This window comes from Euleptes europaea, chromosome 9, assembly GCF_029931775.1.
Source record: "Euleptes europaea isolate rEulEur1 chromosome 9, rEulEur1.hap1, whole genome shotgun sequence".
Lineage (NCBI taxonomy): Eukaryota > Metazoa > Chordata > Lepidosauria > Squamata > Sphaerodactylidae > Euleptes > Euleptes europaea.
Genome location: NC_079320.1, coordinates 1761201 through 1782351, shown reverse-complemented (window position 1 = coordinate 1782351; position 21151 = coordinate 1761201). Strand labels below are relative to the sequence as shown.

Sequence of the window (21151 nt, the reverse complement as noted above, 5' to 3'; positions counted from 1 at the left end):
CCTCGGAAGCAGGCAGGGGCCCAGATGTAGCCCCTTAAGATGTTCAGCATGTTTAAAAGTTTTACCCCCTCCCCCAGGCCTATTGCTGAGGTGCCCTGGAGTGAGGACAAACTCTCCCGTATCTCTCTGGACTGGATGGTCCTTTGGTCTGGCAGCTGGTGACTGGCAGAAGCATCACCCTTACAGGGGGGACTTCAGACCCTGTGTATGTATGTGTGTGTGTGTGTGTCTGTCTCTGTGTTAAATGCCATCAAGTTGCTTCCAACTCATGGTGACCCTATGAATCAATGTCCTTCAAAATTTTGGATGCACACCTTAATGTGGTGAGGGGGTTTGTGTGTGTCAGGGAAGCTGAGAGCAATACCGTAAGGGGTCTAGACTAAATTCATAGAATCATAGAATCATAGAGTTGGAAGGGACCACCAGAGTCATCTAGTCCAACCCCCTGGACAATGCAGGAAATTCACAACTACCTCCCCCCCGACACCCCCAGTGACCCCTACTCCATGCCCAGAAGATGGCCAAGATGCCCTCCCTCTCGTCATCTGCCTAAGGTCATAGAATCAGCATTGCTGACAGATGGCCATCTAGCCTCTGCTTAAACACTTCCAGGGAAGGAGTGCTCCCCACCTCCTGAGGAAGCCACTGAGAAACTGCCCTGTTAGAAAGTTTTTCTTAATGTTTAGATGGAAACTCTTTTGATTTAATTTTAACCTGTTGGTTCTGGTCCAACCTTCTGGGGCAACAGAAACAACTCGCCACCGTCCTCTATGTGACAGCCCTTCAAGTACTTGAAGATCATTATAATATCCCCTCTCAGTCTTCTCCTCTTCAGGCTAAACATACTCAGCACATACATTCCTAGCAGAGTCACTCAAGACGGAATGGTCTCAGCTGAGACACCAGACGAAGATGCATCCACCCACTTAAGAGATCAGTGGCCACATCCACAGAAGAGAACAGGCAGTTCCAATGGGGATGGGGGCAGAGGAGCTACTGGGCAGCAGCAGTAGTGGAAAGTGACACTGGTGGAGGATCTTTCGTAGACAATGGCAGACAACAGTTAGCCACTACGGCTAACCCTGGTTAGTACTGCGCACTGGTAAACCACTTCTGACCAACCTTTACCTTGAAAACCTTATGATGGGACTTCAGACCCTAGGTTGGGGCAAAGAGGGGAAGGCAACCGAGGCTACACTCCTCCCATGGATTATGGCCCAACCCCCCCCCTCCCGTCAGTCACCTAATTCCATTTGAGCTGTAGTTTCGGGCAATGCTGGAAACCCAAACAAGGCAAAATTAGAAAGGCAAGTGACACTATCAGGCACATCCAGAAAACCACTCGGCACAGTGGTTTCTGGATGTGCCTGATAATGTTGCTTGCCTATCTAATTTTTGGCATCCTCTTCTGAACGTGCACACTGCCTTCCTTTCCTGAGCTGTACCAGACTCTTTCATGTTCTGGGTGCTCATGGGTGGGGGACAAGAAGCTGAAAACTAGAAGGACCAGGCACGGGGCGCTAAATTTCCTCACACTGAAGAGGGAGTGGCTGAGCCAGAGTGGGAATTCAGGATTTGCCCTTTGCACATGCAAATTGAGGCAGTGCAGGCATTTAAAAAGTAAAAGGTAAAGGTCCCCCATGCAAGCACCCGGTCGTTCCTGACCCGTGGGGTGACGTCACATCCGACGTTTCCTAGGCAGACTTTGTTTACGGGGTGGTTTGCCAGTGCCTTCCCCAGTCATCTCCCCTTTACCCCCAGCAAGATGGGTCCTCATTTCACCAACCTCGGAAGGATGGGAGGCTGAGTTAACCTTGAGCGGGCTACCTGAAACCAACGTCCGTTGGGATTGAACTCAGGTTGTGAGCAGAGCTTGGACTGCAGTACTGCAGCTTACCACTCTGCACCTCGGGGCTCAAATCACAAACCTGTGTGTGTGTGGAGGGAGGGGAATACAAAGGTATTTATCCATTTTCTATGAAAACTGCAGACTCTGGAGTCCTTGGTAGGAACTGATTGGCTGCCAGGTGTGTGTGTGCGTATGACAAAAAGTACTTCATAACTTAATGCACAAAGAGCCTGCGGAACTCTCTGCAACCAGATACTGAGACACATACTATATTTAAGTGGTTTTAAAACAGATTTGGAAGAGCCCCGTGGCGCAGAGTGGTAAACTGCAGTCCAAACTCTGCTCACAACCTGAGTTTGATCCCAGCAGAAGTCGGTTTCAGGCAGCCGGCTCAAGGTTGACTCAGCCTTCCATCCTTCCAAGGTCAGTAAAATGAGTACCCATCTTGCTGGGGGTAAAGGGAAGATGACTGGGGAAGGCACTGGCAAACCACCCTGCAAACAAAGTCTGCCTTGGAAACATCGGGATGTGACGTCACCCCATGGGTCAGGAATGATCCGGTTGCTTGCACAGGGGACCTTTACCTTTTACCTAGAACAGATTTAGGTTTTGAGAATAATAAACATATGAAATCGGCTGTAACTGCTAAGAATGGAGCCCCACCCCTTGTCCAGAGGCCTCCATTCACATGTGCCGGGCCAACACAGCAGGGTAGGGCTGCGTGTGAGATTTCTGTGGCCTTGGCCGGCTACTCCTGGAGACAGGATCTGGCGCCAGAGGGGAGTTTGGTTTGACCAATGGTGATCGGCACTGGAATCTGTGGGGCCCAGCTGAGAGCCTGCCCCCCAACCTAAAATGCCTTTTTAAAAAGCCTGTTCGATATAGCTATTTAGGTGAGCAATAGAAAGTAGCCAGAGTCCAGCAGCACCTTAAAGACACAACATTTCTGGCAGGGTGTGAGCTCTTGTGAGCCACAGCATACTTCTTCGGATACCTGCCGTACATTTTGTGAGTCTTTAAGGCGCGGCTGGACTCTTTTTCTTTTCGATCGCTAGCGACAGACTAACACAGCTGCCCACCGTGATCTGTTTAGACGAGGAACAGCAAGAGGTGCTTCCAGTTTATTTCTCTACACCTGGATCGAGGCTGACAAGCTGGTCCCAGGACCATTCTGGAACTTCTCTCCCCACTTTTTCTTGGCAGCTGCAACCAAGCCTGCGGCCCGGGACCTGCGTGCGTCCACTTCCAGCCCCCCCATCCCCCCCTTTAGACGCTGGCTTGCAAGCCCCTCGGGGGCGGGGACCACCTGCCCGGCCCTGGCATTCCGTTTTCATAGACGGGTGGCGCAAGCGGCCAACGGGGCCGGCTCTTCTCGCACCCCCCCCATCCCCATCCCCATCCCCCCGCCGCCTTCTTGCAAAGCACCAGGTCGCCTCCCTTCCTCCAAGGGGCGCAGGTCGCCCGCAACGGGAAAAGCGGTTCCATCCTTTTTTTAAAAAAAAATGTTTTTATTGGTTTTCAGTATTAAGTGGGGATACAGGAAAAAAGAAAAGGGAAAAAACAAACAGACAAAAAAAAAACACCCTTTCGATTAAACAATATTTTTCATTAACAGAAGAAAAGAAAAAAAAAGTATTCGTAAAAAAAATGCATAGTCCTCCCCCCTTGTAGAGCTCAATATTACAATGGCCCATTTAACAGAAACACTACAAAAAGATATTCAAAAACCAAACAACGATAAATGGAACGCCTTTTATGAATACATTAAAATAAAAAAAATAACAAAAAAAAGAAATTAGGAGACAGGTGTAAATTAAGTTGACGATCGAATGGAAAGCGGTTCCATTCGAGCCTCCCAACAGCCCCGCGAGGGAGGCCGGCGCGCCCGAAGGACGGCTCCGCGGCGCTTGGACCCCTTGGGGCGCCGCGAACTGGGCGCCCCCTGGCGGCGCGCCGCGCCCCTGCAGGCTCCGGCCGCTGGTCCTGATGCTGCGTCCGGAGGCGGCGCGGGGCGGGCGGGCGGGGGCGCGGCGGGAGCCGGGCTGCTGTCCGGAGGGGCGGCCAGGGACGGCGGGCGAGGGACGGACGGAGGGAGGGAGGGAGGCATGCTGCGCTGCCGGCTCCAGCGCGCCTGCAGCCTGCCCGGCGGCGAGAAGGGCGACAAGCCCAGCGACCCGCAGGCCAGCCTGACCTTCCGAGGTGAGCCCAGCCCCGGGGGCGGGGGGTCCGCGCTCGGCCCCAGAAAGGGCGTCTGCACCCAGCTCGGGGGAGGAGGGGGGTTCGGGATCTCCCTTAGGGTCGCCCGCCCCCAGGTGGCTCCTGGAGACCTCCCAGGATTACAGCTCATCTCCAGACCTGGGAGACCCTGACAGTATTGGCAGGTAGACTCTAGGGCTTCGGGCCCCCCCATCTCTGCCCTGCCCTGGATAGCCCCGGGCTAGCCTGATCCTGCCAGATCTCAGAAGCTGGGAAGGGTCGGCCCTGGTTATTATTCAGATGGGAGTCGCCAAAGAAGTCCCGGGTCGTGAGTTGGAGGCAGGCAATGGCAAACCACCTCTGAGCATCTCTTGCCTTGAAAACCCCATGAGGGGTCCCCATAAATCAGCTGTGACTTGGTGGCAAAAAAAATTTTTTTTTAAATCCCCGCTCCCCTAAGGGTCTACCCCCAAATCTCCAGGAATTTCCCAACCCAGAGTTGGCCACAGGAACAGCAGGCTTTGGTGTTTTCATGGGCTCCCGTCTGCCCACACTGCTTCATCCAGGCCGAGCAGATGCCCGCTGGTGCCACAACCCCTTTAACTGTGCTTCCCCCCCCCCCCCAATAAGATCCTATTTGGGAGACCTGCTTCTGGTCTGCTCTGAGGAGTTTTTCCCAGTGACTCATCCAGGGGTGCTGTGGGTGGCTCCCTCCACTGTGAGCCAAGTTGCTGACCAGATTATGCTAGAGGGGAAGAAAGAAAGAAAGAAAGAAAGAAAGAAAGAAAGAAAGAAAGAAAGAAAGAAAGAAAGAAAGAAAAACTTTTTGAAAGTCCTTCTTTGTGTTGGTTGTTGTTGTGGAGAGGGGCCATGGCTCAGTGGTAAACCAACGCTTGGCTTGCAGAAGGTCTGGTTTGGAAAAGCTGGCAGGAGGTGATGCAGAAGACCTCTGCCTGAGACCTTAGAGAGCCGCTGCCAGTCTGAGTAGACAACACTGACCTGGATGGTCTGATTCAGCAGAAGGCAGCTTCGTGCATGTTCATGTTTGGGGAGGGGCCGTGGCTCAGTGGCTTTGCATGCAGAAGGTCCTGGGTTCAATCCCTGGCATCTCCAGTTTAAAAGAACTTGGCAGTAGGCGATGGGTAAGACGTCTGCCTAAAACCCCAGAGGCCTGTAGCCAGTCTTAGACAGTCCTGGCTCTGATGGACCAAGGGTGTGATTCAGTATAAGGCAGTTCGCGAGCCCCTTCCCCCTTTTGGAAGATGTCTGTTCCTTTCTCTCCTTCCTTTCCGCCTGTTTCCTCTCCCTGGACGACCCCCAACCCCCCTTGAAGAAGCTCTTCCTACGAGAGCTTCTTCTCCATTCCAAGGAATCCCCATGAAGTAGCAAAGGCAGCAGCTGTGTTCCAGCCCACCAGAAGTCCTGCAAAGGTGCCTCCCTTTCTGCCCCCCCCCCAGTGACGTCTGTGCTTCACTCACCTGGGGGTGGATTGGCCTCGAGGGCAAGTTCTCTTCAGCTGGTCAACTTGCCACCCTTGTTAGACTCCCCCCTCCAGTTCAACATCAGTGGACATGCGGAGGTTCTTGTACTACGCAGAGGCCTCTGCAGCCTCCCGCTGTGGGTGGGGCACACATGGGTGTTGGAAGAGAAATCCTCCGGGGCTATTTCTGTTGCTTTCTCCCACCATGCGCAGGAACTTTCTTTAGAAGAACAAGCCAACTGCCCTTCTTGGCAAATCAGGGTGGGGTGGTGGGGGTCCTTGGCCCCTGCTCAGCTCACCCCCTTGTCTAAGATCCACAGCATTCATTCAGTTTCTCTTCCGGCACAACACTATCTCCGAAGAGACATATGTTTATTTATATCCCGCTTTTCTCCCCAGTTGGGACTCAAAAGCGGCTTAGAACATTGTTCTTCCTGCCTCCGTTTTCTCACAACAACAGCCCTGTGAGGTGGGTAGGGTTGCCAGGTCCCTCTTCGCAACTGGCGGGAGATTTTGGGGGTGCAGCCTGAAGAGGGCGGGGTTTGGGGAGGGACTTCAATGCCATAGAGTTCAATTGCCAAAGCGGCCATTTTTCTCCAGGTGATCTGATCTCTATCGGCTGGAGATCAGTTGAATTAGCAGGAGATCTCCTGCTACTACCTGGCAGTTGGCAACCCTAGAGGTGGGCCAGGCTGAGAGATTGTGATGGGCCCAAAGTCACTCAGCAAGCTTCAATGGTGGAAGCAAGGATTCGAACCCAGGTCACTCAGGGTCCTAGTTCACCACTCTTTCTGCTACAACACACTGGCTCTCAAGACCCTGGGGCTGCCTAGCCAACCAAGTTGCTTCCCCCCCCCCCGCATTAAGTCCCACTTCTGCAGACTTTCCCTGGGCTTCCTTTGGCATCAGCCTGCCCTCCCCTTCTCTGCAGCTTCTCCCCCTTCCCTGTAAACTCCCCCCACCCCCGGCTTCTACCCCACAGTGCCGTCTTGCGTATGGCACACTCTTGGCTCTAAATCAGGGGTGGGAGACCTTTTTTCTGCCAAGGGCCATCTGGATATTTATAACAGCATTCGTGGGCCATACAAAATTATCAACTCAAAAATTAGCCTGCTATATTTGGTCAAGAGGCATGACCGAAGACGGCTCCGAGTGTCTGCCGCAGAGAGCGACTCGTTTTTGAGCTCTGGTGTCCCCAGCTGGGCCCAAGAGATTCAGGCAGGGCATCATCCCTCTGAGCGAGAGATCTGCCAGGACCCATGAAGGGCCAGACCAAATGATTTCGCGGGCCTTATACGGCCCCCGAGCCTGACGTTCCCCACCCCTGCTCTAAATAGTGGTTGTTTCCCCTGAAGTCTCAGCTGCTTGTGCTTTTTCCGGGGTGCCTGGAGACGAAGGGAGACGCACCCATTCCAGGGCAGCTGTTTAGGGCAATAAACCCACCCAGAGTGGAAATGGAACGTGGGGCTCTGGGCCTGCCGGGGGCCGGCTGCAGCTTCCCATGCAGCGTCCAGAGTCTCTAGAGATGAGTGCTTGCCCTTCTTGAAAACGAAACGGCCAAAATTGTACCATCGAAGTTCAGGTCTACGGTGCGTCCTCATTTCGAAGACAGTGTGCTGTTTTGGTCACCGTATCTCAAAAAGGACCCTGCAGAGCTGGGGAAAGGCAGAAGAGGGCAGCCAAGATGGTTAAGGGGCTGGAGTATCGTTCTTATGAAGAAAGGCTAAAGAGTTTGGGAGTTTTCAGTTTGGAAAAGGAGGGGGGACAAGATAGAGGTTTATAAAAATTATGTACAAAGTGAAGAGAGTAGAGAGAGAAAGAGAGCTTTTTTCTCTTTTCCCCAACGTACTATGATTCAGGGGCACTTGATGAAGTTGGAGGACAATACACTTGGTGTGTGTGTGTGTGTGTGGGTGGATGGGTGAGTGTTAGGTGCCACCAAGTTGCTTCTGACTCATGGCGACCCTATGAATCAATGATCTCCAAAACGTCCTCTCGTTGACAGCCTTGCTCAGGTTGTGCATGCTGAGGGCCGTGGCTTCCTTGATGGAGTCAATCCATCTCAGGTTGGGTCTTCCTTTTTTTCTGCCGCCTTCAACTTTTCCTAGCATTATTGACTTTTCTACCCTGACCTGGTCAGTCCAGGATCTTTTCTTGTTTCTTTATGGCTGCCCTTTCCAGTCTCAATCTCCTTCTGATTTCTTGGTTGCAGTCTCCCTTTTGGTTGATGATGGAGCCAAGGAATAAAACATCTTTAACAGTTTCACTTTCTTCATCGTCAATCTTAAAGTTATGTAATTCCCCTGTAGTCATTACTTTTGTCTTCTTGATGATCAGCTGTAGTCCTGCTTTGGCCCTTTCTGCAGTAACCTTCATCAGAAAACATTTCAAGCCTTCACAGTTTCCTGCCAGTTTCATGGTATCATCGGCATATTTCAAATTGTTAATGTTCCTCCCCACAATTTTCGTCCCACCTTCATCTAAATCTAACCCATCTTTCCTTATGATATGCGTTGCATATAGATTGAAGAAGTAGGGAGATAAAATACTTCCTTGTTTGACAACTTTGCCAACTGGAAACCATTCTGTTTCTCCATATTCTGTCCTAATAGTAGCCTCTTGTCCAGAGTACAGGTTGCACATCAAAGCAATCTGATGGTGTGGCACACCCATTTTCCTTAAGACCAGCCATAGCTTTTCATGATCCATACGTTCAAAAGCTTTGCTGTAGTCTATGAAACACAAGCTGATTTTCTTCTGAAATTCTCTCGTATGCTCCAGTAGCCAGTGTAAATTTGCAATATGGTCTCCAGTGCCTCTTTCTTTTCTGAATCCAGCTTGAAAATCTGGCATTTCTTGTTCCATAAATAATAAAAGTGTTTGTTGTAAGACTTTGAGCATCACTTTACTTGTGTGAGACATTAATGCCATGGTCTGATAGTTGCTGCAGTCTTTGGTGTCTCCTTTTTTTTGAAATTAGAATGTAAATTGAGCATTTCCAGTCTGTGGGCCATTATTTTGTTTTCCATATTTGTTGGCATATTCTTGCTAAGATTTTAATAGATTCCATTTTTGTGGCTTTGATTAACTCTACTGATATGCCATCTATTCCTGGAGACTTCTTTTTCCCAATTGCTCTCAGTGCAGCTTTCACTTCACTTTCTCAAACTGTAGGTTCTTCTTCAAAAGGGATTGTATGCTTTAAATTTCCCATTGATTTCTTGGATCTTGTGGAACTGATCTGTTGTTCTTCCTTTTTTGTTGTTCTCTTCTATTTCTTTATACTGGTTGTTATAATAGTTCTCTTTTATCTACGTGCCAGTTGCTGGAACGCTGCATTTAGACTTGATTCTGTTTCTGTCACCTTTTATGTTTGCTTCCCATCTATCTTTAGCCGTGTTAAGAGTTTTATCAGTCATCCATCGAGACTTTTCATTTCTTTTGGCTACAGGAATAGTCTTTGATCCAGCAAGGCTGTTCTCTCTTCTTGTTCTTTCTTTAATGATCACACTGCAATCAAATACCCGAGTAGCTACGACAGACATAATTGCTGCATGAAAGCATGATCTAGCTCCTGGGAACTTCTTCATAATGTGCAATGCTCTATGTAATTTCCTCTTTCCTTAATTTGGAATTGGCATGGTGACTGATTGGAAAAATGTTCATCAGATTTTTGAAAATGCAGCATTCCCAGAGGTGATCTGTAAGTTCTTCATTTTGCCATGATTTCTCTCAATGCCTGACAATCACTGGCGAGCTTTAACGTTCGAGTTGACCTTTGAGGGATCAGGATATAGTGCCAACAGCAAAAAAGAAATCTCGCAGCACCTTAAAGATGGACAAATCATAGCACAATCTTTTGTGGGCTCAAACAAATGTTTATCCTACAACCAATCTGTTAGTCTTTTTGGTGCCACAAGACTTCTTTTTGTATTTTGTTGCAGCAGACCAGGTGTGTAAAGTGCATAATTCTAGAAACCTCTATTATGTACCCCCCTTAGTTGTCTCCTTTTCTAAACTGAAAAGTCCCAGACTCTTCAGTCTTTCCTCATAGGGAAGGGGCTCCAATCTCCAAATCATCTTGGTTGCTCTGTTCTGCAAAACCCAAAGCCTGATTATGTTGAGAGAGATAAGCCCAGACTGTAATTTCCCTTGATGAACAGGCGCCATTGGAGCCTCTGAGTTTGCTTTAAAGCCAGGAGAAGGTAACAAGAATGTGTGAATCTCTTGGCCTTAGAAAGAAGCTTGAGTAGGTTTGCCGACCTCCCAGTGGGGCCCACAAATATCCTGGAATCACAACTGATCTTCAGAGTAAGGAAAGTGGGATTAAACTTCTTTGGAAATGTTGTGTAGAAAAATGCATTTGAGCTCTCCTCTCCTCTTCCAGTTGAAGGCTGTTATTGGGCAGGACCATATACTGGGGCTGCGTCTTTTGGATTCCAGCAATTCCTTCCTCTTGTGTGTGTGTGTGCGTGCGTGTGGCTATTCTGTGAGTCTCCAGGGTAAAGGACGTTGAGTGACCATATATAGTAACTTTTTTGCTTGGCACTGGGCTGAGTGAGCAAGCAGCAGGCAGCCCAGTTTGCCGGACAGACCTTCATGGAGGCATTCGGGGCCTTCCTATTGTTCTGATGCTTCCTCCTGTTCCTTTTCCATTCTGTGACGAACCACATTGTGTCCAGACTGCCGAGATGCTGTGCTACCTGAGTCCAACAAGTTTCATCCCTCTCTGTTGAGTGTGATGAGAGATTAAATATCTGAATGGGGAGGGGGTTGGTGGGTGCATCGCCACGCTCAGGTAGGGTTGCCAACCTCTCAGTGGGACCCGGGGATCTCCTGGCATTGCAATTGATCTCTGGATGACAGAGATGCGTTCCTCTGGAGAAAATGGCTGCTTTGGAGGGTGGGGCTCTATGGCATTTATACCTTGCTGAGATCCCTCCCCTTCCCAAACCCCACCCCACTACCCTAGGATTGCCAGCTCCAGGTTGGGAAATTGGGGGAGAGAAGGATCTCAGTGGGGTATAATGCCATATACTGCACCCTCCAAAACAGCCATTTTCTCCAGGGGATCTCATTTCTGATCTCTGTTGCCTGGAGGTCAGTTGTTATTCTTGGAGATGTCTAGGCACCACCTGGAGGTCGACAACCCTACACCACCTCCAAGTCTGCAGGAATTTCCCAACCTGGAGTTGGGAGTCTTACTCTCAGGCCTTCCATAGGGGTGGTTGTCTGAATATCACTGTCTTAAATGGCCCCTGGGTACCAGGGAGTGGAGCTCAACCCTGCAGCCATGAAGAGGATGTAGGAAGGCTGTTATTGCTTGCTTGGTTGTTTCACTGGTTTTGGCTTCTCTTGTATTTTGCAAGTCAAGGGTGGTTTTAATAGATGCTGTCTAGAGATTTGAAAGCTGGGCTGGTTTATTTTATTTTTTTGGGGTGTGTGTGTATAAACTTTGGGTATGCATCAGAAAGCACATGGTGAGGATCTGTTTGACAGACATTTCGCCCAGCAGTCGCATAAAGGAGATTGTTCATGGATGCTGGAAGGCAGCTGGGATCTTCTCAGCATGGCTGAAACCCCTTCATGTTAGATCTTTGGAGGATACCGTTTTCTGCCATGATTGATTGTTGGAATGGTTGAGATACGCCCTGCCCTTCTTCTCTGTACCCCACCCCCCGGTTTATTTGAGGCCTCTTCCTCTGTCTTGCTTTTCTTCACATGGCCCGTTCCTTGATGGTAGAACAAGGTTGCCAACCTCCAGCTAGGGCCTGGAGATCTCCCAGCATTACAACTGATCTCCAGGTGGCAGAGATCAGTGCCCCTGGAGAAAATGGCTGCTTTTGGTGCTGGACTGTATTGCTTTATATCCAGCAGAAGTCCCTCACCAGGCTCCACCTCCAAATATCCAGGGATTTCCCAGCCTGGTGTTGGGAACTCTGTTCTAAGGTCCTTTGGGTCTGAGGTGCCCAGGTCTCCAGCATCCCAAACTTGTGAGTTGGAGCCTGTGATGTCGTGGGGCAGGGCCTGGTTGTTGGATGTAAATATACACTCTCCTCTGTGACCAGATTTATTATCACAAAGTAGAGACGACGCCAGGTTTAAGAAGCAAAGGGAGAAAAAAGCTTTTTTTATTTTGCCAGGCAAAAGAGGAAGACATTTCAGCCCTTTTCAGGTTCAAAAGTGAAAGTCTCCTAACAGACTCCGCCTAGTCCTCATATTTATACTTTTCCAGAGTTCTTTGTTCTAAGAGGATTTGAATATCTCCTCCTTTCAAATCCACCCTAACTCTGATCTCATTTTTTGTGGTCACATGCATATGATCTCATCTGTTATTTGGTGATATCCTGTGCTAGGTACGAAAAATCACCTGCTTTGTTCAGTTTAAGTTAGACAGGACTATTTTCTACTGACTTATATAAATAACCACAGCTTACAAATATAATAGAAAAATAACATTTTTCCAATATGCTAGAATTAAATTAATTAAAATCTTACACATCCCACAGTCCCCCCTCATGATTAAAATCAAAATTATTTTGAATCTTGATCATTCTATTATATTAACTTGCAATTTTAAAACTATAATGTAGACACAATGTTTCCCTAGCCACTTTTTTTAACCCAAAGGACCAAATAATACATCAAAATGGCTTTCTAAAAGAGTCTCAAACATCTACTCTTGTTCTTTAGCTAACAATTGTGCTCTGGTTTCCAAGTTTTCAATCATAAGTCTTGTTGATTTTTGAATAAAAATTGAGTTCGCCTGCAGGTTCGACCAACCACTTCGAGCCTCTTGCGCATGGACTCTCTCCAGTAGCTATGGCGTTGGCTGCCACGACGTCATCTATTGCCCTTCTGGTCTCGACCTCACACGGTGGTAGCACTTTCTTGCATTTGGACTAATGGACCCAGCCTCCCTTTCCATTTACTTTCACTGCGACATCTGTGGTGAAAAGAATTTGGAACGGACCCGTCTACCTGAGCTGGAGAGTAGTATGCTTTTAAGATTTTACAAACACCCAGTCTCCTATTAAAAAAAGAATGGACAACAGAGTTTAGGGGGAGAGGTTGTACAACACAAGCCAGTTTTTGGGTTTCCTTCAAAGCTGCACTTAAAGTTTTTATATAGTTTTTCATATATCTGTTTCCAACTTCTTTATTGGGTGTTTTTTGATTCTAAAAATGCTAAAAGAGACATTCATACAGAGCTTCAAAGGGCAACAATTTGTGTGGCCCCCGGGCTAATATACGGATGCGTGTCAGTGTGATAGGCAATACATCTGACCATTTTAAATTAGTTTTTTTTACATAAATTTTAATTAACATCTCTTTTTTAGGGTCTGATTCATTTTTTTTTTACTGTCCCTGATAACTGGGGTCGCCAAGCCATGTAAAAACTATATTTTATTTTCACTTTTTTTTTTTTTTTAGAACTGTTTTATAACTTCCCTAACAAATAACCCCCTCTGTCTACATATACCCTTTGATATGTTACATGCTTTTGCTATGTGTTTTGTTTTCTGATAGATGCCCTTTCCATTGTATGATTGCAAGAATATTTCTGTTAACCCTGTTCCCCAGATGACTATTCTAGTGTAATTGTGTGAGGATGTGTGTGATGTGTACCCTTAGGCTTTTTTTTTCAACCACCCCCCTCTTGTTTCTGTAGTCCCTACTTTTGCCATCCAGTTCCTTTTTTTCTTCAGTGCAGGGCCCTGTAGGTGGTAGTGTAAAAACTGGGGTTAAAGTTATTACCATATCACAGGATGTTGATTTTGATGTAGTCACTTTTGCCATTTCATCAGCTCTGCAATTTCCTTTGGCCTCCTTGGTATGTCCAGTTTGATGTTATTGTCACCTGTAACTAAATATTGTCCAAAACCTGTAAAATTAAATTTCCATGCTTTACAGCTCCCCACTAGCTGTCAGGACTTCTCGTTCTTTTCAGATGTATTTATATGCTTGTACAACTCCAAAAGCATCTTTGCTGTCAGTATAAATGTTCACAGTCTTACCTGCTGTTTTAAGTAAGGCCTGGTTCAATGCATATAATTCGGCTGCTTGTGCTGAAAATGACGCTGGTAATGGCTTTGCTTCAAGCACTTTGCACTCAGTCACCAGGCTGTATTCACTCTGCCTTTTTCCACTCACCACTTGAGAAGATCCATCAATCCAAATCTCGAGATCTGCGTTGTGGATAGGCTCATCCACCCGTGCCATGGTGCACATATCTACAGTCTGTAGACAGTCATGATGTTCCTCCAGGTCAGTTGTTACAGGCAGCAGACTAGCAGGATTTTTGTAAGCCACTTGGCTCCTTTCTGTTGTAACAAAATAGTCACTGCATGAGGGCAAAACACTCTGATTGGATGTTCAATAGTCAATTTCTTTGCTTCCTTCACAGCCAGGGCAGTTGCAGCTACTGCCCTCAAGCATGGAGGCCACTTTTGTGCCACTGGATCCAGCTGTTTTGATAAATAAGCCACAGGTCTTTCAGTTAGCCCACAAGTTTGTGTAAGGACCCCCGCCATGCAACCCTCTTTTTTTGCAGGTCAGGGATACCCAGGGCTGGTGCTGTCATCAAAGCTTGCTTCAGCTCTTTTTACTTATGTGCATTTTCAGGTTTTCACTACAATACTTCTGGTTCCTCATCATGGCATATTTTTATAAAGTCTCTGGTTAGTTTACTATACTCTTTTATCCACTAACGACAAAATTTCAATATTCCCAAGAAGGACCTTAGCTGTTTCTTAGTTTGAGGGAGTGGCATGCGATAAATAGTCTTCCCTGTGTTATTTTGTGTCCCAAATAAATTACTTCCCTTTGGACTATTTGGAGTTTTTCTTTTGAGACCCTATATTCTTTCTGTCCTAAGAAATTCAGCAATGAGATCGCTCCCTCCAACACCAGCCTCTCTGTTTCACCCCAGGAGAAACAGGTCCTTAGAGTTGGCATCCAGTGGAATGCTAAAAAGGCATTTTTCAAATTTGTCACACTAAACCATACATGGTGTCCTGATGGGATGTACAGGAAAGTGTGAGGATTTGACACCACTGGATACCCATGTTGAACAATCTCATTAATTTCCTTTAAATCCTCAACTAATTTCCATCCTCTTCTCTTTCTTTTTCTACCTGGCTTTGGCAATGCCAGAATAGGGATGTTGTCTCCCATTTGTCAGCAACTGCTGTACTACTGGTAATTTTAACTGGCATTTACACTCCCAGTCAAAGGTTACCTATATGGGTGAAATGTTCAACTGGCCTGCATTGTCATCTTGCACTTACAGCATTCGTTTACAAATAATATATATATATATATTTTTATTAGCGCAAAATAAATAGTACCTAAAGCTATTAAGGCTAAAAAAAAGCCTTCCTTTTTACCCTGATTTGAATACATTTTAAACCTTTTTTTTTTTTTAATGATGCCACCCTTATGTTATAACAACATAAAAACAGGAAAACATAAAATAAAAAGACACTGTCCTTCAGTGTTACTCCTCTGAAGATGCCTGCCACAGTTGCTGGCGAAACGTCAGGAAAGAAAATTCCAAGACCACGGTTACACAGCCTAGATAACCTATGAGAACCAATGAACTTTGACCGTGAAAGCCTTCAATAATACCTTGGCTTTAATTTGACTGTGTTTTAAAACACTTAATATATTAACATGATTTCTCCGTCCCTGGAGAAAACAGGCACCCAGCATCACCAATATCCATTTCATTGAATAACCATAACTATCCTCTCTCTTTATAAACCCTTCTGCTTTCCTTTCTTAAAGTCTTTCCCAACCATATATAACACCTTTCCTCAGCCCTCTTAAGCCAAAACACTTGCCCCTTCACAACACACTCAAAACATGCTCTAACTTTCTCATAACTTACTTATTCCCTCATATTAATACACATTGCCTTTCCACCTTGTAAGCATTTCCAGTCTGTTTTTTTTTTTTTTATAAGTTTGATACAGTTCACAAGACTCTGCTTTTCAAATTCCAAACACTCTGACTTGGCCCCTCCTCCTGCGTTCAGCAAGAGGGCTGGTTCAGTCAGAGTTAACTTAAAATTCCTTTTTTTTTTTTTTAATTTTGTTTCACATTTTAAACTTCAGAGAAAGAAAGGATCTTCTGTTAACAAAATAGTATTGCTGCCTTGATTTACGACCAGTCTGATAAAAAAACCTAGAGAAAAAAAAAGAACAGAAAAGCAAGAAGGTTTAAAGAAACACTTTAAAGCGGAGAAAGGAGGGGCATGGGGGATTTTTTTCTCTTCCAGTCTCTTTCTCAGAAAGAAGACAGCCAGATTACTTTTCTCCCAACAAAGAACAGATTTTCAACAGAAAACAACAACAACACACACAACAAAACCAGACTACTCAAACAATTTGATTTCCTTTTGGCAACACAGTTTCTTTTTTTACACTCCAACTCTAAAAGGAAAAGAAAGAGAATGAAGGGAGGAGGGAAACTCCTTTTTGGCCGACGCCGTCCATTATCCCAGGCTGGCCCCATAAAAAATAAACACGTTAACATTTGTCAAATAATCACATAACCCTTAATAAAATACTTCACAGAAAGAGAGGACATATAATAAATCACGCTGGACAAAACAAAACACAAAAATACGTTCCCCTTTTCTAGGCATTTACCTCTTCCAGTGCCCTGGAGGCAACTGGAAAAATTCTGGATCAGCACAGGATTTTACAATCCCTGCTCTTGCGACTGCTTTTTTTCATTGATAATATACCATTGGCTGAACCCTCTGTTACAGCCCCCGTTACCATTCCAACTCAGTGGCGTCCCACTGAGCCCCTTATCCATTGGTGGCGTTGCTTCTGCCTTCTCCTCTTAGAAGGGCTTACCTCTAAGAACTGCCCCACCATTTAGGGTCCCGTAATTCCTTTCCGCGGTTCCTTACCTCCAGCCCGTTGCTTCTCCTGGGTCGGTTTAAAAGTGGGACTCTGCAATTGCACTCATCCCCAGATGCTGTGTCTGCCAAGCTTGAGGACCAGCGAAATCGCCGGGTGCACCTGTCCTACAAAACTTCGACACCACACATCTGTGAGCAGTTGACAACCAGATGTCCCATCTGGGGTGCCATAAACCTGTTGGATGTAAATATACACTCTCCTCTGTGACCAGATTTATTATCACAAAGTAGAGACGACGCCAGGTTTAAGAAGCAAAGGGAGAAAAAAGCTTTTTTTATTTTGCCAGGCAAAAGAGGAAGACATTTCAGCCCTTTTCAGGTTCAAAAGTGAAAGTCTCCTAACAGACTCCGCCTAGTCCTCATATTTATACTTTTCCAGAGTTCTTTGTTCTAAGAGGATTTGAATATCTCCTCCTTTCAAATCCACCCTAACTCTGATCTCATTTTTTGTGGTCACATGCATATGATCTCATCTGTTATTTGGTGATATCCTGTGCTAGGTACGAAAAATCACCTGCTTTGTTCAGTTTAAGTTAGACAGGACTATTTTCTACTGACTTATATAAATAACCACAGCTTACAAATATAATAGAAAAATAACATTTTTCCAATATGCTAGAATTAAATTAATTAAAATCTTACACATCCCACATGGTGATGTCACATTGAATACCTGTGGTACCATTTCCACATGCCCCTGGGAAGTGTCACCCAGTGCCGGTGAATGCAGGTAGTTAGAGTCGTGTGCCGCTTGGAAAAGAGGGCCATTCACTACCCACACAAATGGAGTTGAAGTGTGAGGGCTGAATTGTAGCCTCCCATCTCCAGTTGTAGTTCCCAACCTCCAGGTGGGTCCTGGTGATCTTCCAGAATTACAACTGTTCTTGGGGCTGCAGAGATCAGTCCCCCTGCAGAAAATGGCTGCTTTGGAGGGTGGACTCCATGGCATTATACCCCATTAAGGTCCCCCTCAAATATCCAGGAATTTCCTGACCAAGAGTTGGCAACCCTGCCTCCAGTCTCTGTATACAATGGCTGCAGGTACGCACAAACAGGTACGCTCAGAAGAAATCTTCAAGGGTGAGGTATGACCCTGAGGCTTTAACATGATGCACTGGAGGCTTTCAGGAAAAGCCCGAAACCTGACGACCTGATCTGGAACCCCTGCTAAGATATCGGCCACGAGTCCCATGGGAGCTTTTCTCCCTCTCCCGTAATACTAGAACCCGATGATGCTGTGGCAGTCATCCTGCTTGTGGGCTTCCTAGAGGCAGCTGGTTGGCCACCGTGCAAACAGACTGCTGGACTTGCTGGGCCTTTGGTCTGATTCCCAGTAGGGCTCTTCTTACGTTCAGCCTCCTTGGCTCTGTCTGGCTGAATAGGATGGGAGGGGCTCTCTCTTCCCTTGTAGCAGGAACTGGGCTGTAGATTGCGAAAAATGAACTCTGAGACTAACCAAAAAGGCACCGAGATATTTGTTTGAGCCCCGCGTTGTGCCGCTTCCAGGACTTCCTGACCCTGCTGTGATCTTTTCCAGGGGTGAAGAAGAAAACCAAAGTGATTAAGAACAACGTCAACCCCGTGTGGAACGAGGTGAGCCAGTTGACCTTCTCTCATGGTGTGTCCAAGTGGTATTTTCCTGGGCCTTATTTGAGCCAAAATTCATGAAGGGTTGGCCCTGGAACCTATTTCAAGATTAGCAAAGAGTGAGCACTGATGTGTCTCTGAGATGTACAGAATGTGTTTATTCTCACTGTATGACAGCTACTTCCTGAACAAGTTCTGCTTTCTCAGTAGGGTTGCCAACCCCTAGGTGATGGCTGGAGATCTCCCACTGTTACAACTGATCTCCAGACGATGGAGATCAGATCACCTAGAGAAAATGGCCGCTTTGGCAATTGGACTCTATGGCATTGAAGTCCCTCCCCTCCCCAAACCCCACCCTCCTCAGGCTCTGCCCCAAAAACCTTTCACCAACGTCGAAGAGGGACCTGGCAACCCTATTTCTCAGGCTTGGGCAGAGGGCACTGCAGAGAGAGAACATCAAGCCATGCTGAGAAGAGGGGCTACTGGCCCAGAGATGGATGTAGACAGTGGGACAGATGGGACTGGGGGTGGCCAATAGAGTTGCCAACCTCCAGGTAAGGCCTGGTGATTGCCCAGAATTAAAACTGATCCCCCACCAACAGAAATCAGTTCCCCTGGAGAAAATGGCTGCTTTGGGGGGTGGACTGTATTGCATTATATACCACTGAGGCCCTACCAAAACCCTGTCGTCCTAAGGTTCTGCTCCCAAATCTCCAAGAATTTCCCATTCTGGAGTTGGCAACCCGACTGGCCAAAGGCAGCTATGGAAAGAGAAGCTGCTCAGTCCTGGCCTTTACGAATTGGCAAGAAAAGGGAGTTTTGGCCTTCTGGACCACAGGGGTGCAGGGGCTTCAAGAGGTGCCCCCAGAAGCTGGAGTCCAGGGTTCATCCACAACTCCTGAAGGCTGCCCACTTCACATGTATGGTCAACTCCTGGTTGGGAAACTCCTGGAGGCTGGGGGGGGGGAGGGGGGAGCCTGGGGAGGGCAGGGTTTGGGGAGGGACCTCAAGTGGGGTATAATGCCATAGAGCCCACCCTCAAAAATGGCCATTTTCTCCAGGGGATGGTCATCTGGAGATCAGTTGTAAGATGGAGATTTCCAGGGCCCACCTGGAGGTTGGCAACCCTATCTACATGGCCATCAACAACTCTAGCTAGATGCTTGGAGAGGGAATGGCTTGGGCAGTGTGCCCCCAGCTGCAACCTGTGTGTGGCATGCGTGGCTGCTGTGTGGGTACAACCACAGTGAGCACAGGGAAGTTGGCAGCAGAGACACCCCCAGGTTGGAAGACCTTGTGAAAGAGGCTTCCAGCTTTGGGCAGACTGGGAATGCGAAGGCTGGGGGCAGCAAGGAGCAAGGAGAATGGGATGGAAATTTTTCTCCCTCCCCTGGGGAGAAGATCCTGCTCAGCCCCAGAAGGCCCTGGGCTCAGACCTAGCTGATATTGCAGGGTTCCTGACTCCAGTTGGTAAACTTCTGGAGATTGAGGGATGGAGCCTGGAGGAGGGGAGAGTCTGGGGAGAGGAGGGACTTCAAGTGGGGTATAATGCCACAGAGTCCACCTTCCATAGCAGCCATTTTTCTCCAGGGGAGCAGATCTCTGTTGTCCAGAGATCAGTTGGCATTCCCAGAGATCTCCAGGGCCCTCCTGGAGGTTGGCAACTCTACACTGTGTGGAACATGTGCGAGATGAGATTCTGAGCATCTCTCTCACCGCAGAGTCAGTAGAGCAGAGCCCTGCAGCCGTCTCCAACTCCCTTCCCTTCCTCTCCGCAGGGCTTTGAATGGGATCTGAAAGGCACCCCCTTGGACCAGACTGCTGAGCTGCATGTGGTGGTCAAAGACCATGAGACCATGGGAAGAAACAGGTAGGAGATCTCCCCACAGCCCCAAGGCCCGCGATTGACCAGAACCAGCGGGCGGAAATTAATCAAAAGAGCTTCTGGCTAAACATTAGGAAGAACTTTCTGACAGTCAGAGTGGTTCCTCAGTTAAACAGGCTTCCCCGGGAGGGGGTGGGCGCTCCTTCTTTGGAGGTTTTTAAGCAGAAGCTGGATGGTCTTCTGTCACCAGTGCTGATCCTATGACCTTAGGGAGATCATGAGAGGGAGGGCAGGAAGGTTTGCATCGGTATTTGGCTCTCATGGCCCCTTCTTGCATGCCCAGGGTAGTGCCGATCGCCACTTTGGGGTCTGGAAGCACTTTTCTTCCAGGCCAGATTGGCCAGGGATCCTGGAGGTGTTTTTTTTTTGCGCCATCTTCTGGGCATGGAGTTGGAGTCACTGTAGGTGTGTGTGGGGGAGGTAGTTGCAAATTTCCTGCATTGTGCAGGGGGTTGGACTAGATGACCCTGGTGATCCCTTCCAACTCTGTGATTCTGTGACCCTTGTGCTTCTTTCTGCTGCGCTGTGGGTGACTTTGCTGTAGTTTGGCAGGAGGTAGAAGCGGCTTCCCAGTTCCTAGTGCCCTGTTTGCTTGAACATGAATACACACATGTAGCTGCCTTATGCTGAATCACACCACAGGTCCATCCAGGTCCCCATTTACTCAAACCAGAAGCAGCTCTCCAGGGTCTCAGAGTCTCTTCCACATCACCTACTGTCAGATATTCTAACTGGAGATGCTGAGGATTGAATCTGGGATCTTCTGCGTGCCAAGCAGAGGCTCTCCTACTGATCCATGGCCCCTCCCTTATAATACACGAACACATAAAGCTGCCTTGCACTGAATTGGATCCTTGAGGGTCCATCAAGGTCAGTATTCTCTACTCAGATGAGCAGCGGCTCTCCTGGGTTTCAAGTGGAGGTCTTCCACATCATCTGCCCCCTGATCTTTTCAACTGGAGATGCTGGGGATTGAACCTGGGACCTTCTGCATGGCAAGCAGAGTCTCTTCCACTGAGCCACGGCCCCCTCCCCTGCAGGCTCATTTCCCTGCCTGGATTCTGTAGTGCCGCCTGTGACCTTTGCAGCCGTGCCCGGCCCATGCAAACATCAAACCTCCTACTCCTGGCCTGTGTGTGCATGCTTCAGGCATTCCTCGCGAGGGAAGCGGGGAAATGCCTGTTGCTTCTGGTGCCCTGCTGGTCGAGTTGGCAGTGG

At 47.7% G+C, this 21151-nt stretch overlaps 1 protein-coding gene across 1 annotated transcript in view; it reads left to right on the top strand.

The window, feature by feature from the left end:
• DYSF (dysferlin) overlaps positions 1-21151 on the top strand; it is a 178296-nt gene that overhangs the window by 8758 nt on the left and 148387 nt on the right. The window contains exons 2-3 of the mRNA XM_056855187.1: positions 17999-18054; positions 19827-19918. Coding sequence (XP_056711165.1) covers positions 17999-18054; positions 19827-19918 — 148 coding nt within the window. The remainder of the gene's footprint in view (positions 1-17998; positions 18055-19826; positions 19919-21151) is intronic.